Below are 13,791 nucleotides of genomic sequence, written 5' to 3' on the forward strand. Positions count from 1 at the left end.
TGGAACATCAGAGGACAAAACACTTGGATAACTGCTCCCTCCCGTGTCCCCTCCCCCTCTATGAAGCAGAGACAGCTTGAACTCTGGGGGAAGGGAACAAACATCCCCGATAAGAAGAAACTGGTGCTATCACTATGCTGATTTGACTTTGAGAGGGCAAGATTTCTAAGCATAAGCAAGGAATCCTGAGACATTTAGCCCAAAAGACATATCGAGGATGCTTATTATAGAAATTTGTATCATCTTTTGGAACCTAAGCCTGTAAGTCATTTGTGTGTATGGTTGTTTGCTTTAACCCTGTGAATAACTCTCTCATTTCTTGTTCTTAGCTAATAAATCTTTATTAAATTTATTATAGGATTGGCTACAAGCGTTGTCTTCTGTGTGGGATCTAACATGCAATTGACCTGGGATAAGTGACCAGTCCTTTGGGACCGGGAATAAACTGAACATTGTTGTGATTTTTGGGGTAAGGGACCATCTATCACAAAGGCAAGCTTGCCTGGGTGGCAAGATAGACTGGAGTACCGAAGGGGACTGTCCGTGACTCCATGTTTATGCTGTCGTAGTGCCTGAGGTGTTCATATTTGATACTTAGTTGGTGAAATCTGAGTATAGAACTCACAACCAATTTGGGGTTTGTGCCCTGCTTCTTCGCACTCTGCCCTGAGGTTGGTACTCATGCCCTTGAGTATCTCCAGATAGCCTGACAACTCCTTCCAGCCCATCTGCTATTCAGATAACAGATATGCAGCTTGGATTCACAATAAAGTGAGCAATAATGCAAATTCACATGGGGATTTGAGGAAAGGGGGGTTACTTGCCATTACTCTCTACCCTGGCTTCACAACGCTGGGTCACAATCCAGCACTGAAAGAGTGAAAGCAGTGCTATAAAGTATATCTTCCATACGTTAGTAAGGGTACGTGTAGTTTAGACGCGATAAATCGATCCCCGATCACTCTCCTGTCGACTGCTGAACTCCAGCTCGGCGAGAGGCGGAAGCAAATTCGACGGGGGAGCCGCGGCAATCGACCCCGCGCTGTGAGGACGCGAGGTAAGTCGAACTGAGATATGTCGACTTCAGCTACGCTATTCTGAAGCTGAAGTTGTGTATCTTAGGTCAATTCCCGGCCCCCCAGTATAGACAAGGCCTAAGAGACAGACATATATGGCCAAGGACTTGTTACTGTGTAGTTTTCTTACCTTTAGGGCCAGGAGGCCCAGGAAATCCTATTCCTGGCTGCCCAATAGCACCTTTTTCTCCTGGAAGTCCAGGTTTTCCTGGAATCCCAGGATCCCCCCTGTCACCTTTGAAAACAAGACAGACACAGTACATTAAGCACTTATGCAAAAAACAACTTTGGGGGGTGGGAAATCCTTACTAGCAACAGAGAGAAAATTCAAGAGCTAATTGTACCTTGGACTCCAGAGAAGCCAGGTGGCCCTGGGAGACCATCTGACCCTGGGGGACCAGGCAGAGGAATGACTTGTCCTGCTTCACCCTTTGGCCCTAGAAAGGTAAAGTTGATGAATCAATACTTGCAAGTAAAAAGACAAATGTATTAATACACAAGGAGGTGTATATATTCTGAGATACTAGAGATGCCCATTGGTTTTTGTTTTCCTGTTTTTACTACTCATCTCCAGTGCACTGATTGGAAGATGAAAAAGGCCCAAGCATGAAAGAAATACATGAAACCCAAAGAATTCTGGCTGTCGTTTTGACTGCCACAAATCTGTATCTGCCATGTGAACCCACCAAGACGCACCGACACAGGTACACCAGTGCCAAAGGGCTAGACTGTGACTTAAATGACACGCCAGTGGAAAGGAGTAAAGGGTATGTGTGTGTACAAAATACCCTTACAAAGCTGTGTGGGTTAATCAGATATTGGTTTTGGGCGCATAAATGTGTGTGGAGTGTATGGGAAATGTGCAAATGCTTGGCTGCATGTATCCTTATTCTCAGGCCAGTGCATCGAGATTCTGACACCCTTACTCACATTGAGTAGCCCTGGTAACTACAGTAGGATTTCTTGTGAGTGAGGGTATCAAGGTATGGACCAGCCCCAAATTACTACCCCTCAGGATCAAGAGGGAGCAGGACAGGAATAGTAACTCCACAGGGTGAGAATCACGACATCTCCTGGGGCTTCTCCTGGAGTGGGGCAGTTTATGCAGTAACCCTTGCACAGGCCTGTGCCCAGTGGATTGGGAAGAGTTACGTTAACACAAAAGGGACTAATGATCTCCCGGCTTTGTTCTGGGAGACTCTGTAAGGAAACTATCTGTAAGCATTCAGGGCTGCAAAATACACTGTAAGGAACAAATGCTGATGACCTAATAGATCCCATCTATCTCAATTTCCTATGACACATGTACCTGTTAAAGACAAGAGAAAACGTCATTTCCCCCCTCTCAGTATCTAGTGTGTTACCTGGACGGCCTGGTCCACCTGGGTTTCCTGGAAAGCCTTTATCTCCTTTGTCACCAGCTGGTCCAGCAGGTCCTACCCCTGGAAGACCAGGCTGGCCTCTTTCACCACGTACCCCAGGAAATCCACTTGAGCCAGGGGGACCACGTTCTCCTTTCAGCCCAATTGTACCCTAATTTTAGGAAAAAAGCAGTAATATTTACAGTACCTCTCACACTAATAATGCCTTACAAGTGATCTGAAAAGCTTACTAGTCTTTGTCAGATTCATCTATGATTTTGTGGCTTCTAGACTGGATTCACTGCAATGTACTCTTTGGGCTCCAGTTTGCATTACTGAAGCCAATGGACATTTTACCACTGACTTCATTGGAAGCAAGATTGGGTCTCATATGGAAGAGCACTTGGAAGCTACACCTGTTGCAGAATGCAGTGAAGGGGTCATTTAATGACCAGTTCTCTGATGAGTACACCATCATTTCCAACTAGGATTTAAATCACAGAATGTTGATTTATACAGTCCCAGAATCAGCACCACAAAATAGTAACTGACTTCAAGGAAGTATCTGGATTTTAGAAATAAAAACCCAGAAAATTTCAGAAATACAGAATTCCAATTTTTGGGTGATTTCTATTATTTAAAATAGGAAATTGTAGCAAGAAAAGTGAATCCAGTTTAGAGTTCTGTGCTAAATGCCTCAAATAGAATAAAATATAAAATAAAAGCATATGTGGGGCATTCAGAACCATTTTTCCTCTTTCAGGTCCTCTGAAATTACAGTTTGCTGGTCTTACTCTACAGGATACATCCGAATAGGGACAGGACAGAACTGGAGCCAGCAACCTGTCCATCAGGTGCATTTATGAGACAAAACAGGTAAGCTTAAAGTAAATTATATGCCAAATGTCGCTAACAGATATTTTCTAAAAGGCAAGAAAATATGGCATTCAAGCTTCCCAAAACTGCAGTGACAAATCTAGCTATAGATATTGGAAGTGGCTGCTGTGAAAATGACTGTGATCTCTTCACATCATAACTCGATCAGAAGAAGAACATTCCTTGAACAATGGGCTAGATTCTGACTATCAGCAGAGCCCTCACCAAAGTATTGCAGGTAAGTTGCACCTGCCCAGGATAAGCCCTGAGAGAGACTGCGACTCAGAGACACATTTCTGAGTCACAGTGCCTCCCCTACTTTCTCCTTGATCCCGGGGGTAGTAATTTATTGATGGTCTACAACTACCCCCATGATCTTGCCAGCAATTTTCTAGGGAAGGGAAATGGAACCAGCTCTGCCCATTCACCACAGTTCTGGGGAGGAAGCAATAGGGCAAGTAGGTCTGGTTATTCCCAGGTACCAGGCCACACCATCTAAGTAAGCCTTACTTACTCCCATAGCATATACTCAGAGCCTGAATGTAGCTCAGTGACCCTACCGTCATGCAAACATTCTTAGCTGTTTAGTAGTATGGGCCTCATTCTTATACCCTTAGCAGTCCCAATGAAATCCTCCGTTGAGAGTAAGGATTCTACTCAAATGAGTCGGGGTGTGAGAATTTGGCTCAAAGAATGAGACAAGTAAACATAAACTGCATATTATATAACAACTACATATAATTAGTGAACTAGAAGATAGCATGCAAAAATGTAGACACACACATACCGATGCCCCTTTAGGGCCCTGGACACCTGGCAGGCCATCTCTCCCTGGCCTTCCTTCTCTTCCAGGAACACCTGGTTGCCCTGGGAATCCAGGATCTCCTTTATCACCTTTTATATTAGAATCAAAGTAAATGTCTCCGGGCTCTCCCTTTGCTCCTGGGCTACCAATCAGTCCTCGCTCACCTGGAGAACCCTGAAATTATACACAATTCCAGCACCATTCAATGCCTATTCAATGCATTCTTTTTCCCAGCCAAAAAGAAAAAAAAATCTTCAAGTGTAAAGAAAACCCCCCTAACGTTCATCCCAGACACTGAACAGTAAGCAAAAAGAGTGGATTTGCCAGGACAGAGAATGCGAATTAACTGATAATGGCCATCATAACAGAAACTTTTCTTTCTTGGTCTCCTTACTAGCTTCTACAGTTTTCTAATTCTGAATGTTTGTATTAATTGTTTGAATAGGAACTAAAGGCCATGTTATTGAAAATGGTACTCTAATTGTTCATATATTGACCATAAAGATTCAGAGTTCACCTTCTATAAGGCCTCGATGTCAAGATAATTTCGTAATTCTTAATATAGCCGTTCCTCAAGTTATGGTTTGATAACAAGCATATTATGATTTTGTATGTAACCAATTGTTTCTAATATTTCTACCTACTTGCTATTACTTGAATCTCTGTTCTTTGTTAAATAAGCTTATACTTGTTTTCACTATAAACAAATCTAAGTGCTGTGAGTTGAGCAGAGTGGTGCTCCTGAGATGAAACTGGTAAAGTGGGGTGTGCTATTCCTTTGGGAGTAGCAAATTTGTGAATTCTGTGTGTGTCCAGTGAACCAGGGGCTGGTCACTCCAGGAGGACACTCGGAGGGCTCAACAGTTGGAGCTTACCTATCGCTAACCTGTAGAGAGAGAGTGGGGCCTGCGTACGCCTGGTGGAGAGTTGGGGAGCTGACCCTCAGCAAGCAAATGCAAGGCTTCCTCACGCTAAGGGCAGATGGTAGCAAGGTGCCTTATAATGCTACCCCTGGGAAACACCACAAGAGAATTTTTTTTGTTCTTGCTTAGAAGTCATTTTTCCCTCTCTTTCTTCCCCTAGATCAACAGGACTTCCCAGCCACAGTTTGTTTCAGAAAGGCCAAATCAAGAGCTTTTATCTGTCAATGCCAGCTCCCAGTAGAGCATTTTGTTTCTTTTTAATTTTTGTTTTTATTTTCAAAAAAATCAGTGAACAAATATACAATACATTACAAATCATTCTTATCCCTGTAGTACTTACACACACACACTTTTCTCACAGATTCTAACAGATTGTCTACTAAATTCCATCTATCATTTATGTAAGTCTAGCTAATGAAACAAGAGTAAAGGCTAATTATTACATGATGAATGTTACGTTCTCCTTGTCTATCTTGTTTTATTTGAACTATCCAAGGAAAACATAGTTCCGCCAATGAACAGCTTACAATTTAATGACCGAATTGTATTTAAAGGGCTTCCACCCATTCTTATAGCTCCCTACATATTATCCTGAACCTATGTATAATTCTTTCATGGAAACATTTTCTCTAATTGAAAAAGAAAAATGAAAGGGTCCCAGTCACCAGGGAAGTGAAGCTGAGTGAAAACTTCAAAGGGAAATTCCTCCTGCTAATATATGCTGTGCTTCCACCCTTCGGACCTGAACCAGCACCCCTCCTAAATCAATAGGAATCTTTCCATTGGATTTAGAGGGTGGTGGATCAGGCATGGCCTCCAGCAATGTGAGCCTGCCAAGCTGGGCTCTCTCTAGCCTATCTAAGCTAAACTAAAAGCTAACTCACCAGCTGTTTAATGAATCTGTTTTAACTTTTCCAAGCAAAACAAAGTTAAAAGCATCCAGGATACCAGCAAATCCTTGTTTGAAGAGAGGGGTGAAAGGAGACTAAAGGAGAAGGAAGAGATGTAAAGGTTTAGCAATATCCACAGTAAAAGATTATGCTATGTTACTCAAGAAATGATTACAATTAGTAGAGAATCCATTTTGCTATTTCCCTCCTTCCCAACAGATCCCATTTACATTACTGTAAATTAAACAGCATGATGATGTCATTTGGTTTCCCATGAGGAATTTAAACACAGATAAAATATCACCAAAAAGACCTAGCTTTGGATAAATCAGGCCAAAATAGCCTGTATGTAAGTGCTCAGTACACTCACATCTGGGCTGAATTTGGCTCCCAGTGTCAAAAGCTATATTATAATGCAGCAATGTTTAAAGCTGATCAGGGCCGCCCAGAGGATTCAGCGGGCCTGGGGCAAAGCAATTTCGGGGGCCCCTTCCATAAAAAAAAAAGTTGCAATACTATAGAATACTATATTCTCGTGGGGGCCCCTGCGGGGCCCGGGGCCTGGGGCAAATTGCCCCATTTGCCCCCCTCCCCCCCCGGGCAGCCCTGAAGCTGATACTCTGAGTAACGGCACTACTAAGATGCAATTTGCTTTTCTAACCTTCCTTTATTCTTTCTAAACCACTTCTTTTATTTTGTAGCTATTTAGAAATCACATTTGGTGCAATATACTACATATTTCCCCTAGTTTAGACAAATTGCTAAAATATAGTGCATAATATATTTTAACAACAATGAAATTATACTAGATGGTGCTGTACTATACATACATGTAAACACACAATAGCAAATAGTCATTATAAACCTCCTCTGCAACACGAAAGGAACAGTCAGAACAGATTTGGCATCTGATTCAGGTAAAGTCCTGCTTCTTATCCAAATGTACCACTTAGCTGACTGAGCCATAAGGCCAACTGTTTTCTTGAGGTCATGCAGTGGCTAAGTGCAGTTTTACTGCAACTCACTTCTACAAGCTTTTCTCCTACCATAACTAAACCACACTACCACCTAATTGATTTTAATACACACAACCAATCCTTTAGCATCGGTTAATGGGGCTACTACACAGTAGCACTGAGTGTCTCCTGTGACATGCCTAACAGAAAATAAATATGAAACATTTGAAAAACATTTACTTACAGGAACCCCTTCAAGACCATTGAGTCCAGGCACACCCCTATCTCCTTTGGCTCCTGGCTGTCCTGGAAAGCCTTAAAAAGAATATGAAAAATAAAACAATATGTACTATAGATATGGGTACATTATAGCTTACTGTGTTTTAGAGGCTTTGAGGTCCTTCTCAAATGGTGCCCAATTCTGCCCTCAGTTATACCCATGCAACTCTACTGAAATTAATGAAGTTGCCTGGGCATAACGGAGCTCAGGATCTAACCCAGTATATGTGCATGAGGCCTGGGAAGAAGATACATAGCACACAACTCAATTACATAAGTTGGGCAGCATGCCCTGAATTCAGCCCACTATCTGGAACTGCCATTTCCAGACTGCAATTCACTGAACCACCACAGAATTTTCATTCTGTTTCACCACCTCCCAAACACTGACACAGTGCACATATATAATACAAAAGCACTGATCATATGTACCTATTTTCTGACAGACAGCAATTATTCTCCAGACTGATAATTTCTGTTTGGCAGCAGTAGTCAATACTGGAGACCAGGGATGTGATTAGGGCTTAACGCTAGGTCAGAGTACATAAAAATGTGTCATAAAAATGACACCTCTCTAGGGCTCTCATTACATATTGTTTGTAGAGCCGTCACTTTTTAGGTTTACAGAGGGATTTAAATAGAAAAGGTTAATTTTTATCCAGCAGCCCCTCTGCCGAACACAATTTCTTCTGGTGGCTGCCCATGCTTCCACCAGAATTTGGCCCTATAAATCAAAATTCACTGTAAAATCATAAATGGATATAAAATAGTATTTAAAATATTTCCATGAATATAATAATCTGAAAACATGGGGGGAGGTTAAAATCACTTAAAGGCAAGCAATGTATTTTTCAAGAAAAAAATGATTTTATTAAAATCATAGGTCCCGATACTACAAAAGGATCCTTTAAGCCATCTCAACACCATGATGCCCAAGGGATGAAAGAGAAAGTCTTACTCCTCCTGAGAAAACTAAGTTGCTGTGTCAGGGTCAACCATGATCTGGCCTTAATAACTCAATTCAGTATCAGATCTCAGCACAGTTCTGAGCATGTGTGATTTCTAGGTTGCAAACTTTAAAAGCAGGATGATTCCGGTTGAAGTCCTACTGAAAACCAGTCAGGTCCCCACCACCAAGAGAAAGATTAATGAAGAAAAAATACTACATATAGCTATTGGTTATTGACAAACCCTTTTCAATTTCAGATTGCCCTTTCATAATCCTTGGGAAAACAACATTTAGGTCAGGCTTTCAAAAGGGCTCAGAGTTGTCTGAGTTCTGCTCCTTTTGAAGGCAATAGTAAAACACCTGTTGATTTCAATGGAAGCAGACTTAGGCCACTACCGAGCATTATGGAAAATCCTGCTCTTTCATTATTTTCAGGAATGAGTCGATTAGTGGAAAAATATTAATTTATGACACATACAGATGCAGAGTTGTGATTCTGGTTTGTTTGTATAGCTTTTGGTTTTTACCTGGTGGACCCGGTGGCCCTTGTGGCCCTGGATGTCCAGGAAGCCCAGATACATCACAAAAGGCACAACCATCACCTTTATCACCTGCAAAAATAAAAAAAGATTTAAGAAGACTACAAGCAGATCCTTTAAGAAGAAAACACCCTCGAGACATTGTATGTTGATTGAGAGAAAGTAAATTGGTTAGCCAAATGCTTAAATCAATTTTATGAGCAAATTTATTTAAAAATTTTAATTGTCTTTTTAAAAAAACGTCAAATTCCTTTTTGTGTGACAGTACTGATGTGTAAAACTTTATTAATAGGAAGGGGGAAAAGATAATCTGACTGAAGAGGGAACAAACAAGAACTAGTGTAGTATGTGCCTGATTAAAAACAAAATTAGATAAAAGGGGAAAAATGGGGACTCTGGAACTCACATAGATTTTGTGGGTTTGGAAAAACAGTGACTGCAAAGAGACTTTGGGACCAAATTCTCTCCTGGTGTAAATGGGGGCAAACCCATTGATTTCAGTGGTGTTTTGCAGATTTATACCAGCCCTGCTAAAATCAACAGAGCCATATCCATTTACAGAGTTCAGCTCTTAGCTTTTCTCTGAACCCAAGCAAAGGAAAGGGCCAGGAGGAGGAAAATGTGGGATGCTTTGTTGCTGATTAGAAGGATAGGAGACCTGCTCTGCGAGAAAAGTAACGTTTTATCCTTGAGAGAGAAATGAATTTGGACATATCAATGCATTTGAGAAAGCAAGATCACTACGGATCAGAGGGCAAAGGCAATTGGCATTGCAGACAGGGAAATGGAACTTGAAAGTAAATATATGTAAGAAAATTACAGTTGAGAAGAGCATTGCAATGGAGACTGTTTCTCAGCAAAGTGCTACAATCTTTCTAGTTTTCTATACTTCACCCTATAAAATAACCACTGTACTATAGAATAAATTAAATCTTTATTTTCAATAGCTTTTGATGTTGTCACTCGAAAACACACTGGTTTTTTAAAAGTCTCCCTACTCAAGTCAGGCTGAGCACACCCAGCCACAATGGAACAAAAGCAGAAATCTCTAAAAGCAACATATTGGTAAAATAATGGATGAAGGAAAGTAGTAGATACAGCACTACAGAGGGTTTGGCCAAAAAGCCTGCCCGTAGGTGAGCTCAGCCTGAATTTGATTGGCTGTTTGTGCTATATTGTGTGAGTGTGACTCACCAGTAAAAGGATACTTCTGTTAGAGCATTTTTAAGTGGAATTTTTGTTTGTTCTTTAAAGAAACTGATTTGAGTTCAGCCTCTTGGCTTTCCAAAAATGAAGCACATGAAAAACTCTACAACTTTCGCAATATACTGTGATTCCTCCCTAATATAATGAAAGAATTAACTTCTGTTTCATGACTCAGGACTGGATCCTGCAAGGTTTAAGTTCTCTCAATCCTGGGGGGAAAGCAGGAAAAGCTCAGCACCTTGCAGATCAGGCCTTTAGTCAACCAAACTCTGTGCTGATTTAACAGCCTGTGTAACCCTATCAATTTCAATAAGTTACATGTGAATCAGTGCAGAATTTGACAATCTCCGGATTCCCTTTAGGATCTTTTAGTATTTTCCTAACATTAAAATACATATTGGCCTAGATTCACAAAGGTATTTAGGCAACTAAGTCTGGGTTTAGGTGACTAAGTCCCAGTTTTAGCATCCACTACAATTCACAAAATTCCGGCTGAATCTAGTAGGTGCCTAAACGCACCCAGCACCTAAGGTTTTGCAGTAAAAAGTTCCCTTGGTGCCTGTTTCTGCCTCTGGGCATACACACTGCTGCCTGCCTCTAGGTGTCCAAGCACTTATCTCCTGCCTAAGCCCCAGAGTGATTTTACAAACTGGGGAAGACAGGTGTACATCTGCCTAACTTGCAAGTTGGGCCTGATGTGGGGGGCAGGATGAGAAAGCTCATGCACAAGCATGTGAATGACTCTATAGCCTGGTGGTTAGAGCACTCGCCCAGAATGTAGAAGACCCAGGATCTGGTCCCCCCTGCTCAAATGACTCTAATTATTTATCCACAATGGAACTGCTTCAACAAGAGAGACTGAGGCAGCGCCACACAGCCCAAAGGTGAATGCCTTTACCAGAGAGGTGGCAGATCCCTCTTCAAATCCCTTCTCCTCATGAGGTAAAGGGGGGATTTAACCCAGAGGTTTCAGACATTCCCAGGTGAGGACCCTAACCGAGCTAAAAGTTACAAGGGAGGCCCGTCCCCCATCTGCCTGGCATCTTTAAAAAAACAAACAAAAAACACCATAGGCACCTACCTTCAAGGAAGGCCTCACAGCTGAGAATAGTTAGAAATGTTAGGTCCCTCCCTGAAGCCTGGACTCATGCATCTATCTCAGTGAGAAGGGGGAGGCTTAGCAAACACCCATCTTGTTGGCATCTCCCATTGGTGAGCTCAGGCAGTTCCCCATCTAGCATAAATGCTTTTGTGGATCCCATTCTAAGGCACCTAACTCTTCCCATTCATTACATAGGAGCCCAGGCAAATAAATCGGGCTTTGTGGATCGCAGCATTGTTCCTGTGATTTAATAGGAACCTAAAAGTTAGGTGTCGCAATGCTGAACATCACAGTGCTTAAGTACCTCTCTGAATCTAGGCCATGGTCACTGCAAATTTTATATTTTGTATTTTTCATACAAACTCATTTTTATTTTAATAATTCTATAATTGCTTCCTAACTCTTGACTATTATCATCTATTATCATCTTGACTATGTCATCTACAAGAGAAGCTTAGATGACTACCATAGGGTGTTTCCCTAACGAGTTCGTAAATCTGTAATCATTACATGTGGCCTCTTCTCCAATGCCTGCTTATTCACATCCTGCCTGCAAACGTTCCTATCTTGTTAATTAAGTCGTAGTTGGAGCCTAAGAAAACTACCAAGAATTTTATTAACATAAAGAACGTGCTATGTCAAGTCTTACCGAGTTTCACAACTCATTACTATGCAATTTGGATGTAAATTCCTGGGTCTCTCTCTGGGCTTTGTCTAATTCTTTTTTATTATTACTATATGCTTCTATTACCATCTTTATATCAATAGATCACAAATCCATTTTCCATTCCTGATCTGGCTCTTTCCATCCACTTCTGCATCTCAGCCTCTCTCTCTGACATCCCTCTACATCTTATCATCCACTTGAACAAGTAAAGCTGATCTTATCTTTCCACTGAAATTCTCCCATCCTTTACCACTATAAGGCAGAGCGGAGGATCTGAATTTCAAACTGAAGTCAGCGTCATGGAACTTAATTCAACACCACCGTCCTCTCTTTCATTCAGGCCTCTATCCTGGGAAACTCACATGGTCAAAGTTAAGCCAGCACTTCTCTGGATCAGGACTAGGGTGCTCAACACTTTGCAGAATCAAAGCCTTAATAACTACACAAGTGAGAAGATAGTGGAGAATCAGGCCCATTGAATGGTCCAAATGAATGCAAGGCACTCTTTAAACAATTTTACCTTTATCTCCTCTCTCTCCTAAGAATCCAGGTTGTCCTTGAGGTCCAGGAAGACCTCGATCACCAGGTTCTCCAGGCTGACATTCCGTGATTCCATCTGCAATTGGAGTAAAATAATAAAGAACATTATTCTCCAAGTACAATTTTTCATAATACTACAGTTCAAGTCAGTGTCACTTCTCCATGGATTATTATGAGCAATGGTGAAGTAGCTACAGGTTGATTGTGACCACGAAGAGAAGCAAGTTCACATATTTAATTGTCCAGTTCAGCTATTATGGAAATTAAGGGATAAAATCAATAGCGGGCTATAGATATGTAATCAAGTTCTATAGATGTTACTCTAAAAACCTATGGAATTATGGACAAGTGGCAGTCTCTCCATATTAAGGTTGCAAATAACTTCCATTTAAAAACCCAGGCTTTGAAAACTGATAATACTTCATTCAAAATAGAACATATTTTTACACTGGAGGCCAAGGAGGATATTCTGAAAAGTCTGAAAAAAGTTCACTAAGCAGATTTTAGTTATGGTTACATTTTAAAATTACACTGATTTGAAATCTTCATTTTTGTCTTAGGTTTCTTTGGATCTTTCTAGATCAAAAGCAGCTTGTTAATAACCTTCCAAATTTTTCATGTCATTAAATCTCCCTGAAAACTCACATACTATATATATTTGAAGAAAGCAGATGTTTTAGGGTCGGGAGTAAGAAAACAAGTGAAAAGGTTCACCAGAACCTCAGGTCTGAACACAAAAAATAATGCTCCCTAGGTTGGGTTTTATTGCAGGGGTCCTGAATCAATATAATTTGACATCATTTTGGCTGAAGTCTCTAGCAGAAATCTTTTTGTGCAGTTTTGCAAGCAACATATGACACTACACCCCATATTCATCCTAGTAATATTATGGTATGATTATGGCACAATTATGATTTATTTTATACAAGATGGATCATGTAAGGTGTCATTGGAAAAGTTATGATTTGCTGAATATGATTATCCTATTTGTATGCATGTATCGTTTTTGTATCTTAAGTTATGAATATTGACTGTATCTGTATTTCAAATGTAGTTACACCTGGGCAACACCCATTAGACAAGATGCCTCCAGTCTAGATAGCTGGGTGGGGAAGGGCCTATTAAGGGTAATGGGCCATTAGGGAAAACAATAGGCCTTAGGAGAAGCTTATCTCCCACCTGGTGAGCCTTCCTGAGACTGCTCCAGAGAGCCTGTAAGTAATGGGTGCTATGACTCAGCAGGGCATGCAGGGGCATGTGACCAGACTACATGACACTGATCTCCATTTTGCATACCTGTATTTTCCCACAAACTGGGCTGGGAACTGACTTTGAAACAAAGGGTTCCCGCCATGTGTGAAAGCTATATAAGGTGGAGTGTAACATCATTAAGGGGCCTCACTCCCCACACAAGAAAACTCTTGGAAACACCTGAGGTAAAAAAGACTAGACTGGGGGAAATGCTGGTTCCAGGCTAAAAGGATTTCTAGCCTGTGTATGGAAACCTGGTGAATTGCTTGTATCATCAGCCAGGGTGAGACATTGCTAATTCATATCTGATCTATCTAGTATTTTAGGCTTTGTTTGTGGTTTTATTTGCTAGATCAGGGGTCGGTAACCTA

The 13,791-nt window shown here is 41.1% G+C and overlaps 1 protein-coding gene across 1 annotated transcript in view; it reads right to left on the reverse strand.

Moving 5' to 3' along the window:
* COL4A1 (collagen type IV alpha 1 chain) overlaps nucleotides 1-13,791 on the reverse strand; it is a 221,258-nt gene that overhangs the window by 50,662 nt on the left and 156,805 nt on the right. Inside the window, exons 22-28 of the mRNA XM_024206140.3 lie at nucleotides 12,150-12,245; nucleotides 8,643-8,726; nucleotides 7,132-7,202; nucleotides 4,101-4,292; nucleotides 2,441-2,609; nucleotides 1,421-1,513; nucleotides 1,207-1,311 (exon numbers count right to left, since the gene is read on the reverse strand). Coding sequence (XP_024061908.2) covers nucleotides 1,207-1,311; nucleotides 1,421-1,513; nucleotides 2,441-2,609; nucleotides 4,101-4,292; nucleotides 7,132-7,202; nucleotides 8,643-8,726; nucleotides 12,150-12,245 — 810 coding nt within the window. The remainder of the gene's footprint in view (nucleotides 1-1,206; nucleotides 1,312-1,420; nucleotides 1,514-2,440; nucleotides 2,610-4,100; nucleotides 4,293-7,131; nucleotides 7,203-8,642; nucleotides 8,727-12,149; nucleotides 12,246-13,791) is intronic.

This window comes from Terrapene carolina, unplaced genomic scaffold, assembly GCF_002925995.2.
Source record: "Terrapene carolina triunguis isolate 2854851 unplaced genomic scaffold, T_m_triunguis-2.0 Scaffold21, whole genome shotgun sequence".
NCBI classification, from domain to species: domain Eukaryota; kingdom Metazoa; phylum Chordata; order Testudines; family Emydidae; genus Terrapene; species Terrapene triunguis.